The sequence below is a fragment of the Zootoca vivipara genome, chromosome 1, assembly GCF_965207765.1.
Source record: "Zootoca vivipara chromosome 1, rZooViv2.hap1.1, whole genome shotgun sequence".
Taxonomy (NCBI): Eukaryota; Metazoa; Chordata; class Lepidosauria; order Squamata; family Lacertidae; genus Zootoca; species Zootoca vivipara.
Genome location: NC_142582.1, coordinates 56,008,916 through 56,028,738, shown reverse-complemented (window position 1 = coordinate 56,028,738; position 19,823 = coordinate 56,008,916). Strand labels below are relative to the sequence as shown.

Sequence of the window (19,823 nt, the reverse complement as noted above, 5' to 3'; positions counted from 1 at the left end):
CCAGATCACAACATCCAACTCTCTGTAATTTAACAGGGGCATTGTCCAGCTGTGCTTTCTGTTTGTGCTATTTAAAGCTACAAGGAACTGAAATTTTTTCTTCAGTTGACTTGTCACCTGCTTTTTAGAAATAGATTGTAGGCAAAGAAAAGCTGTGTGTTTAGTAATGTTTGCTAATGTGTGTTTAGTAAAGGGATATAGCGCAAAAGATGGTGCCCTGTATATAGTGTAATCAAGCTATGGCCACTCAGCAAAACTGCTTCTTCATTATCTGTCCTACAGTTGACTTGGGCAGCCAGCAAAAAAAAAACTCGTAATGCTTATCAAGCAAGTGGTTTTTAACCACTGAGCCTTAATCTTTCTATCCGTAAGTGCTGTTGTGTGTGCGCTCCCCAAATTTTTGAGACCTGACACCTTTTTTTCTGCAGTGTTAGATGTGGAAGCATACTTCACTCTCATTCTCAAAAAGGTTATATCACTCTATATTGTCTCAGAACATTGGGCCGGCCTCTTCCTTGCAATGGTGGGACTGACCAATTAGTCCTGCTTTCTGATGCTTGTTGATCCTCCGCTCAAGGATGGAATTTTGCTTTGGGAGCACCTGGGATATTTCTGGGACTCCCACACTCTCCTTGGCTTGGTGGAATTAGAACTGGTTTCATAATTGTGCGGTGCTCAAGTGCCCAGACTTAACCAGCACGTAAGCAAAAGCCTATGCATTATGGCGTGATCTGCTCAACCCAATGTTTTTGCCTTCTCAGCTGTTCTGTAGCTCATTGTATGTGATTCCAGTGTCTCTTAAGAGGCTGCGCGCCCATGAAGCTTCATTTTTTTTATAAAAAAATCATGCCATCCTAGATGGAACGCATCTGTGAGCCCATGTCATTTAGTTATCTCTGCCTCCTTCCCTTCATCAGCTGTGTTCTCGCTGGTTTCCATGATCACTTCCATTAGCCCGACAAAGTCTCCTTCTGCTAGAGAGATGCCCGAGTCATTGGGAGAAGAGCTGGCTGCCTTTCTCTGATCCTTGGTAGGATAAGTGTTGGTGACTCCACTTCCTGCATCTCTGGCAGCCCCTGGCGCTGTTGGCAAATCCTGCTCCATGCCTCCAGGGGAAACCTCTGAGGCAGAGCCAACAGCAGCATTTCCTTTGCCCAGATGGGATCTCTCAAGCACTGGGGATGTCAAGGGTGTGAAGGGGAAGCAGGTGGGAGGGCCATTGCTGCTAGGGGTCTTGATACCGTAGGAGTGGAGGTAGCTGGGGTAGTCTGGGTTTGGAGTTGCTGAGCGGTCTGGTGTAAACCAGGGCTGCCGGTGGCCTTTCAGACCCTTGACGTTTGCCTGCATCTCAGGATCTGGGGACTCTGCAAAGAAAGGAAACTTGGGACTTGCCGAGCCCGCTGAGGACAGTGGCCCTCCTGGGCTTCCCAAAGGGGCAATCTCCTTTGATCCATTGGTCAAGTTTTTTGCCACCTCTTCAATGGTCACTGCCAAGGAGTCTGAAGTCTGGCCTTTCTCCGTTGGCCAAACAAAAGTTTCTCTAGTTCCTGATCCAAGAGAGTTCTCACTTCTGTCCATGTCGCTGGCTCTGCAAGGAGATTGGCTGGTGGAGTTGTCCCTCAAAGAAGCAGAGCAGGCGGCGATGCTGGAGAGAGCAGGCGGCTTCTTGCGGCCTTGACGTCTGGATGGGAAGATCATGGGGATGGAGCTGATGGGCGTCTGTGGGGCGCTGTAGAAGCCAGGCCTCTCGTAGAACGGAGTGGATATGAAGGCATCAAATTCTCTCAGTTTGCTGGCCGCCTTGTCCCATTGGTCCTGGGAGCTGAAGCTTGCCGGGGAGCAGTCTCCCCTTTGCTGGTTGATACTGGTTGGGCTGCTGGGTTTGCCCACATCTGGGTATGCGTAATAAGGGGAAGAAGGCACACTGTCGTTCCTCCGGCGCATCAGGTTCATTCGGGACGACCTGGGGAAAGTGGGGGACTGGACGTGCAGGAAGCGGCTGATGTGGCCCAGCAATGGTGTCGAGTGGTTTGCTTCCTCGTTCTCTTTAATCTGTTCCAGGGGTTGGAATTCCATCTCTTCTTTCTGCATGCTGGAGAAGGGAAATAAGCAGTTGTACACAGTGACTGGAGAGATTAGAAAATGTAGGGTGCCTCTAAACTCCTATGTTGGGTGCACTCTGAACAGTGCCATCTCCATGTTCTGGAGAGCCCTTGGAGAGAAAACATCCTTTACCACCTCTTTCCACCTTATGTCAGGGGTCCCACTCCAAGCCCCTGTTGCTGTTGCTTCCCCTGACTATTGCTGTCACCTGTTCAGTGTTCACCAGGCAGAGAACTACTAATGAGCAAGCAAATGTGGCACAGATTGCTGCTCCTCACGAACATGGCTCCTTACTTGCTCACCCCCTTTGTGGGCCAGAGAGAGAGAGAAGAGGTGAGCAAGTGGGCAGCAACAGCAAGGAAGATGAGAAGGGGTGGGACCAGGGGGCTCTCAACTATTGAGGTATGAGGATTTGGTAGGTGCTTGACCATGCCAGTCAATGATTCTTGTGCCCAGTAGGAATACTTCTGTGTTTTTTTGATACTAGCATGTCTACTCATAGTTGTTTTTTGCTTCCAGGTTTGGCCCAAGACATTTTGCTGCAAAATTCCTCCTCGTCAAGGGGTGCAATATCCAAGGCTGATCAAGTTAGTTTAGCACCCGAGGCAAAAAAATTCCACAAGCAGCTCTCCCCACTCATTGGCAGTAAAAAAACAAAACAAAAAACCAATAATAAATCACTAACAATTTGCTGCCTTCTTACGATATCTAAAATCAGCTGCCTGAGGTGGCTGCCTCAATTTGCCCAATGATAGGGCCGGCTCTGTGTGTGCTTACAAAACAAAAATATGAAAATCTCGCACCAGGAGAAGCTGACCTATGAGACAAGTTGCTCAGACATTACATATAGCACAGTCTTATTTATTCAAACACCTCAGAGGATGCGGATGTTCATAAACAGCTTATTTGGCCGTCTGCACCTTGATTACCTTGGCCAGTGGTATTCGCTTGATTACCTGCAGCCCACAAGGTGAGGTGTGGCAGAGCTAAAGAGGTGGGTCTTGGCAACATATCACAAAGAATTTGGCTATTTGTGGTTTGGGTGACTGAGGTTCTGCTGGGAGCCATAGCAACAGCAAAAACAAGCTCCACAGCAACTCAAAACAGCCAAATGGCGCGTTCTGGTAGAGTGGTGTGAGCATTGGAGGAATGTCAAATTATATGCTAACTGCAAACTCATTCTCCTTATGTAGCCAAAATGGCATCATCCATGAGCAAGAGCAGGCTTGTGGAAGTACAAAATGTTTAACGGTTTTTAAAAATACATTCTGTTGAACACTGTCCTCTTCTGGTTTATTACTTTGTGTGCAGGAAGAGGGCACGGCTGGCTGGCTGGAACCCTGAACAGGAGCACTCCCCACTGCAACATGTTATTTGATCTCCTCCTTGGGTGGTTTTCTGCTAGTAAGTCTCAAAACTTTTGTGGAACTATAACTACGAACACGTGCATAATATCATGAGCTTCCATAAGCAAACGCCTACTTCAGCTCCTGTGCCTGGAAAGGGTTGCTTTACATCACTTGCCTGATGTCAAAGGTCGAGCCTAGGAAAGATGTCCGCTTATAATCTGCAGTTGCTGCTGTGTAGGGTGGCTGTGGGTCTGGTTCGTTCCAATATGGGTCCTTCTGCAGGGTGGGCAAGTCCTGGTGCATTTCATCCACTGCCATAAGGGAGACCTGCGTAGACAAGACGCACATGTCAGGCACAATGGGGTCAAAACTCAATGGCACTGTGAATGTGTTTGCTCTTATTCTTCCATTTCTGAGAAAACATCCATTTCTAATAATTTGGGGGGCGGTTGCAATTTAAGAATGGCTGAGGCGATGACTGTGTTCAGTTGGGAGTGCTGGAGAGCTTATGATAATAGAGCAGCTCACTAAGATAACTATGTTATTGTGGCTTGCTGGAGTCTTGATAACCCTCTCCTTTTTTGGGTGGGCGAGTCCAAGGCAGACAAAAAAAAAAAGCTGGAGGTTTATGGCATCTGTAGTAGGCTCAGCTCATGGCTGAGTGGGGCTATCCTCAGCTTGGTAGACCACAAGTTGTGCAGGCCTGTCTTGGAGGAAAGGTTGATTATGCCTTGGATGTACATGAAGTAGCATAAGATCATGAGTAGCAGGCAAATGATAAAAGTGCGGTAAAGATTGAAAGCTCAAGGAGGGGTGAGTATGGGAAGCCTCCTTCCAAATTTTGATATAGAAACATCTTGAAATGTCATACGTTAATTTAGAAGCACACTAGGCCTTCTGATAACAAAGCCACACAACAAGAAAGTCATGCTTGGCTCAGAGAGCTGCCAATGCTATATGAAGCTTCTTCTCAGAGCCATGATTTCATCTTATTGAATGCTGGATGTCTAGTGAATCGCTGAAAAGGAATGTTGAGGTTAATTCAGTTTGAATTCAGTCCCTAGTTGAGAGGCCCTAGTTTGAGATGCCTCAAAGGGGAAAGAGCTGCCCTGTGGGAAGCGCAAGAAAGGCCTCAAACTCACCTGCAGATTCCTATCAATGAGCCAGTTGGTTTCAAAGTCGTCGTCATCCTCCCCAAATGGATTAATGAGCTGTTCAGCCACCTGTGAAATGTGTGCAATGAAAGCATTGCTGATCAGCACTGGACAGGAAACATCATCCGTCAGTTGTTTCAGATGTCTTGTGAAGACATAGGTTGGTAGTTAACTAAGCTTTATTCAGAGTACAGTATACCCACTGAAATTAATGGAGATGACTAAGTCAAGTAAAACTTAGTTGAATAACACCCATACCTGTTAGCCTAGGCTTTCCTTGACTCAGAAGGTTGGTCTGTTATTGCTGAAATCCTGTTTATGTTTTTATAATGCTGTTTTACTGGTTTTTATGTTGTATTTTTAGCTTTATGATAATGTTTCTTTGTTTTTGTGTTGTACTCATACATACAGGTTAGAGATTGTTACATATTATGTGGATTAGAAATGCTTTTAAATGAAATGAAATGAAAATGGCTCCTTAGCTGTGGAACTAAGGATGGTCCAGGTTGTTTTAAAAAATGGGCTTCACTATTATATTTAAGACAATATTATCTTGTCCAGTCAGCAGGATTAAAAGGCAAGTTAACAGACCAAAAGGATCTGGCACTTTGTTTTAAAAAAAAGAAAGGTGAGATGTTGATCTATTTGCTTGCTATGCACTGCCTTACCAATACAATTTGCATTTGAAGAAGACCTTGCCAGCTCCAGCTACTTAATAATATTTTGTTAAGCTAGCTCACTAGAAAGAAAACCTCTTGATGGGATGGAGTGCAGAGGTAAGAGTGGTGGCTGGAACAGAAGACACAGCACCTCGCACTTGCATGCCCCTTTGGTCCTTTAAATCACCCACCATCTTCCAGTTACCCATGGATGGGCAGACCTGTGTTTGAAGATCTAGGTCTGCCGCCATCATGTGGACTTTTGGCCATTCTATAAATCCTGGATTTGCCTCTGTCTAATGTGACTTCAGGATGTGTCTCGGCTACTCAAAAAAGAACTTCGGAAGTTCTATCCTGATGGGCAGAAGTTCCTGGGGGAATCCACACCCTCTCCTTTGAACAGACCTTTAGCCAGCCAGCATAGAAGAAAAACTGCAGGAAGGTGAAGATGGGCACAAAGAGATCCATCTCGTGGCCGGGATACGCCTTTGCAGGGTCCAGGAACTGTCGGCCAATTAAACAAGCCAGGAAAAAGCTGTAGACGGCCACTGTGACCACCTTGGAGAAAGAGACGCCGTGTGTTAGGGCCTTTTAAGATACTGCGGCTTATTGGGGTGGGGGTTGCACAGCCATTACTGAGCTATGGTTCACAAAAGGAAGTGCTTCTGCGGGGGTAGTATCATTATGACCCAGAGTAAAGTCACTAACCCAAGAAAGCAAACTCCTCGCCCTCAACAAGCACAACCGTGTTCTGTCTCTTTTGCTGTGGTTTCACTGATGCCTCACGCACCCATGGGGTCTGAAATGCCTATGAGATTGCTGCAAGACACATCACCTGCCCCTCTCCCGCCGCCTACCTACCACATGGGTAAGCACCACCGTTCCAAACCCCTTCCATTGGTTCTTTTCATTCATTTTTTTTCTCCTTCCAGAAACTTCAGCCACATCTTCCAGTACTTGAGTGAATCCCTCATACAGTTTCAATACAAACCCCCCCCCCCCGCCCATGTTATCTTCTTGCAGCAAGTTCAGGCCCATTTGCTTCCACACTGGGAAGATTTATGGGGATTTTTAAAATGTGGCTAGTATTAGAAAAGCACTAGGTGAAAGCAGGGTTATATTTCCATGAAAAAGGACCTTTGTCTGGAAAGCCCCAAAGATTTTGAAGATCTCAGTTATTGTCTCACTTCCTCGTCCCTTTTGCCTCAAAAGAACTACTCTGGCTCTAAATTCTCTACTAATTCTTCAGCTTTTTTGAGTTCTACAATTCACTGTTTGATCTTTCCAATATACGGGACCTATAAAGGCACCATGGTTAATGTCCCATTTCATTTCTACATCGTTTACAATCCAAAATCTGGCTCAGAATGCCTCTTGTCATTATTTTAGGCCCTATGGCTATGCAGAAAACAACTAACTCGTGGAAATAGACTGCGCATGTACAGTCTTCACCTTTATTTGCCTTTCATCCTGGCTTGCAGGGTTCGATATCTATCTTCCATTAACCTGAATGGTTGGTCCACAGGGACAGAAATCCTTTTTCTCGGCACAACAGAGTCTGGCAGAGTGCACTATTTAAGCAACAGGGTTGCATAAGACATGCGAGGAAGCTGGCACCGTAACGTCTACCCTGAGGCTGCAGTTTGGGCGGTGGTGAGCAGTTAACATGCCTGGTGTCTAATGCAGATAACAGCCTTCCTTTTGCACAGAGGGCAGGAACAGCATGCCAAGAGATGTGAAGCTGCGTTTGTAGGGCTCAAGCAAAAACATGATTCACTGGATGGGAGTGAGCTTAGTAGGGCAAGTTTTGATATGCTCAAGGAGAGGAAGATAAAATAAGGGCCCAAAATCATTAATCATGAAAATTCCCTGTCATTGTATGGGGAGTTATTATGTGCTATGTGTTTGACTGCAACCGCATAAGACGTTGTGACTTGAGTATACAACATCTGGCGCACTAGAGTTGTGTGCATGGGATTAATAAAGAAAGGTTACGTGAGAAGGTGATGCAAGGAATGGGTTTGAAGGCTACAGAAGATCATGCATGCAGTATGCATGTCTGTGGTTGTGCCGAGGAAAGCTAACAATATTATTTATTTATTAAATTTGTATACCGCCCTTCATCTGTAGATTCCAGGGCGGTTCACAACATAAAGAATACAAGATAAAAACACAAAAAACACAATAAAAGTGAGAGCAAAGTAAACAACGGCAAACCAATAACCCCCCTCCCACTTGGAGATTCAAGTGGAAGGGCTTTAAATGCAGGTACGTATTTGTACATGAGGGCTTTGGATGTGTTCCGAGGCTAATAATAGAGGAGCCCTCTTGGGTCAGACGAAAGGCTGACTAGCCCAGCATTCCATTTCCCACAGTGGTGAACCAGATGCCTATGCTCACAAGCAGGGCATACGGAAACAGCCTTCTACTGCGGCCATTGCCAAGTGACTGGTACAGTTTTCTGAAGCATGCTGCCTCTGGTCCTGGAGGTAGCAACAGCCACCATGACCAGCAGCAGCCACTGACAGCCTTATCCTACACGAATTTTTCATATCCCACTTCAAAGCTGCCTTACGTTGGTGGCCTTCACTACATCTGGTGGGAGCAAATTCCATAGCGCACTGTGTGAAGAAATACATCCTTTTTGTCTGCTCTGAAACTCCAATCATCTAGCTTTTTTGCATAACACCAGAAATTCTAATATTAGGAGAAAGAAAAGGGGGGGGAACCCACTCTATTCATGTCCCCTCTCCTCAACTCACCCCCCTTTTTTCTAAACTAAAAAGCCCAACATGTTGTTACGTTTCCTTGTACAGTACGGGAGTTGCTCCAGCTTGGTTTGCATTTTGATAGCAAGTTTGATTATTTTAAATCCCATTGAAATAAATGAGTGTTAAGTGAGCTAGCTTGATTTTACGTGGGTCCAAGACTCATTTAATTTTGTCTGGAGAGTATATACCAGTTCTCACCTGTGTGTAGACCAATGGAATGCTGATCCAATCATACCCATAGAGTCTCCCACACTGACTGCGCAAAGTGTTCATTTCCTGTTGGAGGGAAGGACAAGTATTGATAAAGGTACAGATGATGCATCACAGAGTGTGCCCCCCCCCCATTTTGCCTTTATTATTTGTTTCTTTGCAAATGTTTGTATACTGCCAAACATTTAAAAAATATTGAGGCGGTGAACAACATAAAATCATAAATAAAATCAAATTACCAATAATGCATCAATGAATCAGATTAATAACTCAGATTAACTGGATTGCCTCTCAAGGAAAGCCAGGATGCACAAATGTGTTTTAAGGAGGTGCCCAAATGTCAGTACTATGTGCACCTGTCTGATGATTACTGGGAGCACATTCCAGAGGGCAGATGCTGCAACACGAAAAGTCCTGGTTTTGTAGACATAAGAGGAATCTCGGGAGAATGCAGAAATACAAAGTGTCTCTCCCAAGGAATGCAGTGTTCACATCACAATGTCCTCATCCCACTGTATTTTTCCATTTAATCAGGATTTACTGTTTCCATGGAAAACCCATTAAGTAAAAACAAACCAACAAACAAACCAAAACTGGTAAATTCAGATTAAATGGGGAGGCAGGGGTGGTGTTTTAACAAGGATGAAATTGTGTGGACACTGTGGAAAAACTTGTGTTTATGAGCAGCACTGAGTCACAATCAGCTGCTGTGTGGAAGCACCCAGTGAAGCAGTTTTTCCTCCTTTTCTCACTCTTTGCGAGGGGTTCCTCCTTGTGGTCCTTGAAGCACATCACAGACTCACATGACCCTGCTTTAGCCTGTCTATTGACTTGCCTTCTCTGAGCCCAAAGTGAGCACTGCCAATTGCAATATTGTTTTGTTATTTTGTCAGTAGGGACACAGAAGGTTTTGGGTCCACAGCTCCCTGCATACCACTGACCTGTCTGGTCTTAAGCTGCCTATCATATCCCATCCTTGATGGCCTGCAGCAATTATTCTGCCTCTGCTCCTACCTGGAGAGAGACCTGATGTTCTCTGTTCAGGAAACTACAGCATGGTTGGCTGACACCCACTTACATATCATGAACTCACATTCAAGATGCCTTGCAGGAGCACGCTGTCACGGATCCTTCCATCATTACGTGCCTTCACTGCCAGGTTTGAGAACCACACGCAGGGGATCCAGAACTTGTTATGGGGTGAGTTTAAACTGTCAAACTTCTTGTGTTCTTCTGGAGTCATCAGGCCTATGCAAACAAGAAGATGGAGGGGAGAAGGAGGACAGTTTACATTAATCCCGTCACGCAGGTTGTATTTTGGAGTGGAAGTAAACCTGTTGACCTCAAAAACAATTTTTGGGACCTCAAAGTGTCTTAAAAATAAACAGCAAAAATTAATAACACAATAGCACAAATTCAAATATATATTTGTAAATAAACACAGATATTACCCATTCCCCTAATATAAGCCGCACCTTTAAAATTCAAGGGGGGGGGGAAAGAGAGACAATACTCGAATATAAGCCACTCCCTTAAAATTCTGCAGGCACTCACACCTGTTCCATTTTACCGTATGTCTGTTTCAGCAGCAATATCGTAAAACCCAATTTTTGTAAGGTCGCAAATTTAAGCCTCAGTTAAACTTTTCATGGTCGGAATTTGGAAAAAAAGTGTGGCATATATTCGGGCCAATACCGTACAAAACACCAAAAGCTCCCAATGGCCACCTTCCAAAGGAAACCAAACCTGGATATGTGCTGTACCCCTAGAACTGCTAACCACTTGGAGATGTGGGAAGAGCTTAACAGGAGCTTCAGAGTAGGTCCCATAACAATTATAACTTGCCCAGTTGCTCCGAACCCTTAGATTTGATAGGCTGAAGGCATCATGGATTGAGAGCCAGTGTAGTGTGGGAGATTAAATCTCAGGCTAGAAGTGAGAAGCTCACTGAGTCACCTTGGGCCAGTCACTATCTCTCAATCCAACCTACCTCACACGACTGTTGTAGGGATAAAAAGCAACGGGGAAAACCCTGTACTCTGCCTATTAGTTTCCTTGGAGGAAAAAAAGCAGGATATAAATGTAATTAACAAGCAGGATTGCCTCCCTCCCTCCTCTAACCAACTCTTGGCATTTCAAAAAGGGTCCCCCTGGATGTCTTCATTTGTGGCACTGAGGATGGGAATCACTTTAAACACATTTTGTCTTAGCTGGTAATCACTGTGATGGATAGTACCTGCTGTCACAATATGTTCAATGCTGGGAAATCGCTTGAAGACAGCAGTGCTGACCGAGCGCAAGATCAGCACACCCAGCAGATTGATGTAGCGCATGAGCGTGCGCCGAAGGAGGCGGCCATACTCGTCCTTCCCATCCACGCTGCTTGAGACCAGGTTCATAATGCGGTCAGGCCACGGGATGCTCTCATACTGTCCCCACCATCGAGACACCACTAAGGTGACATAAAAGCCTAGAGTGAAAACAAAGAGATGGTTAGTGAGGATTTGTTGTCGTTTAGTCGTTTAGTCGTGTCTGACTCTTCGTGACCCCATGGACCATAGCACCCCAGGCACTCCTGTCTTGCACTGCCTCCCGCGGTTTGGTCAAACTCATGTTCGTAGCTTAGAGAACACTGTCCAACCATCTCATCGTCCCCTTCTCCTAGTGCCCTCCATCTTTCCCAACATCAGGGTCTTTTCCAGGGAGTCTTCTCTTCTCATGAGGTGGCCAAAGTATTGGAGCCTCAGCTTCACGATCTGTCCTTCCAGTGAGCACTCAGGGCTGATTTCCTTCAGAATGGATAGGTTTGATCTTCTTGCAGTCCATGGGACTCTCAAGAGTCTCCTCCAGCACCATAATTCAAAAGCATCAATTCTTCGGCGATCAGCCTTCTTGATAGTCCAGCTCTCACTTCCATACATCACTACTGGGAAAACCATAGCTTTAACTATACGGACCTAGTGAGGATGATAGGAACCAAAAGGAAAGGGCTGCAGGAACAGATACAATTTGAGCAGAATTGGCAGAGTCAAGGGACACACACACAAGCTCTGAGCCACAAACCTTTTCAGTTTTGAGCTTTCACAAGACATCATTTGAGCTTTCACAAGACATCACATGTTCAATTTTTTGTCTCACAAAACTGAAGAAAGCTGAAAATCTTTGGAATCCAAATTACGTTTTCTTGACTCTGGGTGGCCTCATTATATGCTCAGCACCCTGGCTGTAGTGACTGAGCTTGAGAGATCTTTATTTGCAGTATTTGCAGTTGATACTGTGAGAAAGATCCCTCAGCCCTGCTCAGGGACGGCTCTAGGGATAGGCTGGGTGGCGCGGGGCGCCAGGCCAGCAGGGGGGCACTGCGCAGCGTGCTGCGCCCACCCACCAGCCGCAGCAAGAAGCGGGGCGGGGGCACCGGAGCGATCTCCGCACCATGGCACCAGGGCACCCGACATGCTTGAGACGGCCCTGGCCCTGCTCTTCTCTCATTTAGCAATACCCTGTCAGAATGGGCACTACCATACTGTTCCTCATAGACTTATGAGCCCAGAGTAGGGAGAATGCTTTGTCAAAGCCTGACATGAAACTGTCAATAAGAATGGTCAAAGGCCTCTTGGCAGAGAGCCATCTTGCCTCTCAGAGAAGACATATTTATGCGAACCTCTGTCTGGTGTTTCTTAAGGGGTGTGAGAAATTCTTCAGCAGCCTTCAGATTTCATGCCAGGCAGGAACAGCTGTCATAGCCTAACTATGTCCTCCTTTGTGAAGAAGTACTTTGTTTTGTGTGTTCCAATTTTTCCAACATTCAGCTTCATAGGATGTTATAAGAGAGGGAGAAAAACATTTCCCTATTGTTAACACTGAGAAACAACAGAGTCTGTGACTCTCAACTGAAGTGCTTTGCTACCGATCATTCTAGGTACAGATAGAGAGATATTAGGGGACCATTCTGGATTTTCTGCCTCAAGCACCAAAATGTTTTTGCTGACCCTGGCTATAGGTAAAGGTAAAGGGGCCCCTGACCATCAGGTCCAGTCGTGTCCGACTCTGCGGCACTCATCTCGCTCTATAGGCCGAGGGAGCCAGTGTTTGTCCGCAGACAGCTTCCGGGTCATGTGGCCAGCATGACAAAGCTGCTTCTGGTGAACCAGAGCAGCGCACGGAAACACCGTTTACCTTCCCGCCGGAGCGGTCCCTATTTATCTACTTGCACTTTGATGTGCTTTCCAACTGCTAGGTGGGCAGGAGCTGGGACCAAGCAACGGGAGCTCACCTGGCTATACATGTTACAAATAAGCAAATAAATGATGTCAGGGTTTCACACCATTCTTTCCCCATTTTTACATGCCTTACCTAGTACAAAGGACACCGGGATCAGTTCGGCATAGCTATTGCAGTACATAGCCAATTTCTCAAACATCAGCCTTTGGCTCTCATTCAGAACCAGCCTGTAATGGAAACACAGGGGAATATTTCCAGTTTCAAAACTACAAAGGGGATTTCTCAGTACAGTAATGGGTACTGAGAAAAGCAAAAAGGAAGAAAAAGAGCTTCCTGCAAAATCATGGGCTCTTGTTGCTATTTGGACAATATCGTACAACAAAATCACTTTTGTTTTCATTTGTTGTGCGCAGTGAGATGATGTCCCTCAATGTAGCAATGTAATGCTTTGCTTATATAAGAAGCTCGTGTTTCTCTGAGATTCAAAACACTCAAATCTAGGAGAAATATAATCTTTCAAGTAACTTTTGTGGTTCTGTGGTTCCTTATTGCACAGCTCCAGTACAACATTGAACACAATCCCCTCACCGTTGGATTTGTTTTTTTAAGTGTTCAGATTTATTCTTTTAAAAAAAATAGGTGCTATGTATCTGCCCCTCTGTGGATCACATGGAAAAACAGCCTCCCCGCTGACTTCTGAGGGTGCTGCCTCCTGGGTTGAGCCAGGCAACTGTGCCCAGTCTCAGGCCTCCTCTCGGGAGAGCTGCCTCCTTCCTACAGCTCAACAGACTCTGGTTTGTTGGTTTGCGAGTTTGGGGAGAGAAGGAGGGAAACATTCTTTCCTTAAAAGCACCCGCTGCCTTTCCAAAGATTGAGCTCAAAACGAAGGCCAAAATCTACTGTGATTTTTTTTTTTGGACAATTAGTTTGCTGTGGTTCATATTTAGCTGTGTTGTTTTCTGGCTCTACGTATGTGGAAGCAGGCTCCTCCTTCCCTGTCTCTCGAAAGGAAGACTGATCAGCTACAGGTGAATGAGATACTGTATTGAGCAGTCCTCTACCAACTGTTCCCCTGCAGAAGTCTTGTGCCAAATCTAAAACGTGCTTGCATGATGCATGCAGAAAGACCCTAAAGAAACCAACTGGACTTAAACGAAATCCCGGTGCTCACCTGTAGATGAGGCTGATGCCGAAGTAGAAAGAGATGAAGATTAAGAACTCGCAATAGAGGAGTTTGTAGATGCTCCCTTTCCATCGCAGCAGGAGCTGTGAGAAGGTGCCCAGGCGTGCATCAGCTACACGGTATGTGTATGTCACGGTCATCACAAGGCCTGCTAAGAAACAAACAGCAACATGATGGGGGTTGCGGCCCTTTGCGGGAGAGCGGGTCCTGTAGAAAGACAAAACCAGCTTTGGCAGGTTGGAGAATTGGATAACCTGGATAAAATCAGTGCTTTTTTGTGTGTGTGTGTGTGTAGGTTCTTACCAGGGCAGGGAACCATCACCTGTTTTTTGCTGCCCGTGGCAGCCCTTTTGTGCTGACACCCACAGCACTTTTATTGAGAGGAATACTGGCACCTCACTCTCTCTCTCTCTCTACACACACACACACACACACACACACACACACACACACACACACAGAAGCAAGCAAGCACTGGGCAAAACTGTATGCAATTTCATTGTGTTTATGTGAGAGAGGGGGAAGGTAGCCTTGCAGTAACTCGGAGCAGAGCTTTTTGAGTGACTGGTCCTGATATCTGTGCAATAATAGCATTCCTATCAAGATATGACAGGCATCCACTTTCTGGAAACGAAGAAATTTGTCTTCCGACAGGTTTTCCCAGCCGGATAAATGGGCCCTTCTGTTTGGTTTTGTTTTTGTTTGGAATGTATTGGCTTTTTTTCCTTTTTGTATTTTTTAACTGTTTTTAATGTACACGGTCTTGAGACTATTTTGTAGAAACCTATTAGTAAATTAATTTTAATTATTATAATAATAGCCCCAATTAATCTATCTCAAATTGACAACAAATGCTGATGGAAATATACTGTGAAAACCATATATAGATTGCTATGGCTAATGCCCAAATAAAGTTTCTATCCATCTAACCATATAACGATGATCGGATAGATAGGTCAGCAGAGTAAATGTCCATCATTGTGCATGATGAGCTGCATTTGTTGCATGCTTTTTTCTTACATGGACATATTTTCCATGTTGGAAAAAAGTATGTTTGATGGGATCTCAGTGGGTGGATCCTTGGTGTCACAAACACAATTTGTTGCAGAAAGTAAGGATGTCGGATTATATCGGATACACATATACAAGGCATTTTAAGGCAACCACAGCCAAGCACTTTAAGTAGTGTCCCGAGGCTCCCCCGACCATCATGCACAGATATTGAGGGAGCACAGGGGGCTACAGGGGAGAGGAGAGAAGCAGGGAGTTCCATTGTGCAATTTGGAAAGAAACAGAATGCGTCTTCCCATGATGGAGAAGGCTGGGGCCAGATGTCCTCTGTACCTGCTCTCTCTGCTGCCCAGGTGCTAAGGTGGGCAACTGCTCTCTCTCTTCTTAGGATTAGTCTTTACATTGGACTTGGATTGGATGGTTCGTTGAATAAAGGATGCCTTCAAACAGAAGACTTTCCTCTCTGACAGTCCTTCAAATAGAAGACTTTTCCTCCTGAGGCAAGAAGTGAGCAGGAATAAAGAAGTAACTGGAAAATATCTGGTATCTGAAGAAGTGTGCATGCACATGAAAGCTTATACCCAGAACAAACTTAGTTGGTCTCTAAGGTGCTACTGAACAAAAAAAATTATTTAGTGGAAAATAAGGAGAAGGAAATTGGGGGACATCTAAAGGAACCGAAAGTTGGAGTATGAGAAAAGAAAAGGCGAGATGTAAGAAAAAGTTTATTCAGTAGTACTAACAACTCAGGTTTGGACTGCTGCCCAGGAGATAGTCTGCACATTAAAAAGAGCATTAAAGTATGTTGCTTCTCAGAAGGGCCTTCCCCACAAACCATCAATAACAGCATTTGGTTTGGACCGTTGTGTTTGGATAGGGGTGAGCAGGAGGGGTGATTGTATAGTACGGTGCAGAAATAAGGTATAGTAAAAGGTGGAAGAGGCTTCCTGCACGTTCTATGCATGTTCCACAGAAATGCACAAACTTATCCTCTAGACCGAGTTTGTCCAAGCAGGCAGAAACACAACGAAATGTTTTCTATGGAATTTTTTTTCCCCTGACCATGTAGGTTTAACAGTATCTTGATGATGTGGATTTCCTGGCTCAGTCATGTCATCGCCTGGAGTTGCTCAGCCTGATGGATGAACCTTTCACAAAGTCCCAGTGTTTATATTATTGTGTTCCTAGCCACGTGTTTGCCAGAGGCAGCTTGAAGATTATTCCAATATGTAATGCCAAATACATAACACAGAAATGTTGTATGGTAGCCAGTCTATCTGTAAGAATAGCTCAGCCCCCAAATAAGCATATTGTCTGCTGAATTGTCCGTCTCACCGTGCTTTTTTCTCTCAAACACCGTGCCTTTTTCTCTCAAGCCCTAGATGATTATGCACCTGAACTGCATTGGTAGCAAGAAAATGCCAGGGCTTATCCACACTTACCTTTCCTCAATGCTTTCCAGGCATGGTCTGTGCCTTAAAGCTCCATGTCCAAATGCCTTTTTTCCATTGCTCCAGAGTTTCCCCGTGTAAACCCACTTTTTATAGCTCAGTTGGAGCAAACAGCTATCTGTGGGAAACCCAAATTGATGTTTGCTCCGACTGAGTCTTAAAGAGCGGGTTCTCATGGGGAAAGCTCAGCCTCCCCCCCCCAAAAAAAACCCCACACTCAACAAAAAGTGAGTGTAGATAAACCCCCAGTCTAGTCTGGGGCTGCTATTTGGTAATGTTACAGCTAGATACTTTTGTTTTAAAAATTGTCGTCAATGCTAGCAACGCTGCTGAAGACGAACCTTTTTAAATTGTGTATATTAGAATAATCACATAAACAAGGAACCCTTCACCTCTTTCCTAGATGGGTGGCAAACATGCCAGTCAGATAGTGTTCACCAATGCCAATTTCATTTTCTAATCTACAGTCATCTGCATTCTCCCATAACCACAACATTAGATTCCAGCAGAAATGAAGCATGGCTGTGTCTCTCAGCTGCCCAGCCTGCTTCTAGCCTCTAGCTCAGAGACACACAACTCTGGCATTTGTCCTTCACACTAACAGCCAGGTGGGGGTGGGGGCCCCATCCATTTCCTCTCTGGCACAGAGCCACTTCCTTTGTTACCCTAAGGACCCATACTTAGGGGCCATTACCAAGAAACTTGCCTGGCTATTCCAGCAATTGAATCTTCATTGGATCCTGGAATTAGAACGGATTTAGGCATACAGCTTACCCCCACCTCATCCTCCAAAACTCACAACACAACAAATCCACAAATATGGAAAAGATAAAGGAAATGACCACACACACACACACTTGAACCACTTGAAGATATTCCTTGATTGTGTGTGTGTGTGTTTTGTTATGGCAACTTCATTTGTGCCTCCACCGCACCCAGGTAGAATTTTTCTTATGCAATTCAAATGCGAAAAGCATTTTTACCAAAGATGGAAAACTCCAGGACTTGCCTGTGTAAATAATGCCCGTGAATTCTTCAGCAGTATATAGAAAGTCTTGTGCCTTTTCCTTTCCCTCCTAGTCTAGAATGCCCCCCCCCTGCTATATTGCTTACTGTGGGAGGAAACTGGGAGGTTAACCATGCCAATTCAAATTTCTAGAAGCAGAGGAGAGAATGCACTGATCGCCAAAGAAGAAGAGAAGAAAGTTGTAATGCTTCCTCTTGTGGGATTCGGTGGAGCAAAAGAGCATATTCTGTATTATATGATGTCTGGGTGCTTTGAATTAGGTACTGTATTGGGTGGGCTCTTCTATGCTAGAGATATTTAAAAAGAGCCTGGATGGCTGCTTTTCGGAGATGCTATAGCACCAGGTTTTCTGCATCAGCAGTAGGGTTGGGAAAAATGGTCCCTTACAATACTATGATTCGACATATCCTTCTACTGCACCTGGAATACCTATGGAGAAACAAAAACACTAATTCCTCCTTATTCTCAATCTGAGAATAAGTGAATACATCTACTGATATCCTACGGTTAGAGGTATCTTCATTGTTTTCCCCAGTCCAACTTCTCCCTGGTACTCACTGGTTAAGGCTCCCTTGGCTCAGGAGCTGGTCGAGTGACAGACACTAAACACTCCTATAAACTCTATATGTGCAGACAGGCATACACTCTTAAAATAAGGAAGGATCCATATCCAAAGTCACATAACACGGAGGAACTACCTTGTAACACACTTTAAACAGCTTATGTCCTTGCTATAAGACTGGCTGAAGTTGACGTCCTATTGGGAGAGTTAAGTTCCATTGAACACAGTGGGACCTACAGCAGAGCAAACATGCACTTGTAATCTCCCTGGAATAATTGTGAGTATGGTAGTTGCTATTTCAGGTGAATTGTTCTAAAATACAAAGCTGTGGCACACCCACCCACCCCGGGGGCCTTTATAATGCAAATACTCTTCGGATCTCATAAAACAGTAGATCACTGGATTTTGTGCATTGAGAAAAAAGAGTTTGCCAATGTGCTTTTTTAGGGGGAGGGGAGGGGGAACAGCTTTCCAGAATTAAATCATTTAAAATGTGAACATTGGAATGCCCAACATGAGAATGCCATTTTTTTAATTTATTTTTTTGCATTTTAAAGTGCATCCTTAGACCTCATGGCCAGCCGCAAAGGGAGAACAAGACCTTCTAGTTTATGCAAGAGGAAATTGTGGCAAAGGTTGCTTGACCTTCAGGGACAAGAGAGGCTGTACCTGCTGCGCCAGCCTCCTCTCCTGTGAAAGATACAAGAACCCCAGGTGGTTCCTCCTTTGCACCTGTATCCGCAGTATTCTCATGGTGGCCAAATGTACGGAACTGGCAGCCTCCCTCTGCCCCAATTAAACTAAATAAAGATGCCTTGTTATAAAAAAAATGTGGAAACACATGTATCCCTAAGCAAAAAGAAAATCTGTCCCATTCTAGGACAGCGACACAGCAGCCCTCGGGGAGTTACTTACCAAAGTAGGCTCCGGCCCTGCAGCTGGGACTGGAGACGTTTGGCCTCGCATGTGTCCTGGCGAGGTTCTTTGTCGGCACACGCCACACTCCACCTCTTCCCACCTCTGTGGCTTGTGGGTGATTGAACCTGACAGTGACACGGTGCTCTAAGAAGCCTGAAACCCACTTGGGAGTTGCAACCGGTCACTTGATTCCTTAATCCCACCCCCATTACAAAAGGAACTCTGTTGTCTTTTGCTGTGTTCTCTCCTAATCTTCCAAGTAAGCCCTGCGTGTTTAGAGAGAGGCAGGCGGGGGGGGGGAGAGAAGCGGGGGGTGGGTGGCCCCTCAGCTGCCGCCCGCCTGCTCCTGCTTGCACTCACTCCTGGCACAGCCGTGGCAGCCGCAAGAAGAAAGGCATTTCTCCTGCTAATTCTTTCCTGTTTGGATCTTTTCTGAATGTCACCGTTTTTCAGAAGCCCCGGGGATTAAGTGGGGCTGGAATTTTCCACACAGTTTATAAGGGTTTTGTCATGCTGCACTGAGCGCAACCCACCCACGGGCCTTCTTCTGGGACTCCAAATGATGGCTTCCTGTGAGCTGGGATGCTCTCTGGCCTCCAGGAACCTGAACTTGGGCCCAGTTCACACATTCAAGGCTCGTCACTCCATGGGTTATTTCTTCACTTGATGGCTTGAAATGGAACATGTGGGCTTCTCCACTGGGAAGCATATGGACACTCTTTCTTGTGGGACTTGATCTACAATGGCTCTTCTTGCATATGGCTGCCGCCATCAACTTAGACCTGCAACTGACCTGAGGGGCAGGGGGGAATTCACACTGGTTTGTTCTTGTGGGTCCTGCTCCATGTCCTTGGAGATGGAGGTGGAGTCTTGCTGTCAGATTATCCCCAAGTGCTTCCTTAGGAGAGGATGGATCTCAACTGGCAGTGATGTTGCATGTGGAAGTGATCCATTCTCATGACTTACCCGCCCAGCCCTTCCCCTAGATCCATGTGTCCCTGGGATCAGACTCCTCCTGGAATCTGGAGGTCACCAACCCACTAGGACCTTCCCCTTGGTTACACTCCTCCAGTTCACCAATCTCCTCCCATTCCTTGTCATCTGACTGCTCTCTCCATGATGTCTCCACAGGACCTATGACAATTTCTCATCTTCTAACCCTCAAATCTTGTCCTTTGATGCAGGTTCGCCTGCTTTACGGCCA

The 19,823-nt window shown here is 45.5% G+C and overlaps 1 protein-coding gene across 1 annotated transcript; it reads right to left on the bottom strand.

Moving 5' to 3' along the window:
* Window positions 1-472: 472 nt before the first annotated feature.
* BEST1 (bestrophin 1) lies at window positions 473-18,738 on the bottom strand. Its single transcript, XM_035123269.3, has 10 exons — window positions 18,617-18,738; window positions 13,639-13,798; window positions 12,600-12,694; window positions 10,483-10,716; window positions 9,340-9,494; window positions 8,235-8,312; window positions 5,671-5,823; window positions 4,595-4,675; window positions 3,628-3,779; window positions 473-2,092 (listed from the first exon to the last, which is right to left on the bottom strand). Exons 2-10 carry the CDS (start codon window positions 13,788-13,790, stop codon window positions 883-885), a joined length of 2,310 nt encoding a protein of 769 aa, XP_034979160.1. The 5' UTR covers window positions 13,791-13,798; window positions 18,617-18,738; the 3' UTR covers window positions 473-882.
* Window positions 18,739-19,823: the final 1,085 nt, after the last annotated feature.

What these genes read in the sequence shown, in the direction of transcription:
- BEST1 (XM_035123269.3), bottom strand. Translation starts at nt 13,790, where the DNA reads ATGACCGTGACATACACATACCGTGTAGCTGATGCACGCCTGGGCACC. An exon ending in GGCATCAGCCTCATCTACAG is followed by an intron (nt 12,695 to 13,638) that starts GTGAGCACCGGG and finishes TTTCCATTACAG; the next exon opens with GCTGGTTCTGAATGAGAGCC. An exon ending in TTCCATTGGTCTACACACAG is followed by an intron (nt 5,824 to 8,234) that starts GTGAGAACTGGT and finishes TCTTTCTCCAAG; the next exon opens with GTGGTCACAGTGGCCGTCTA.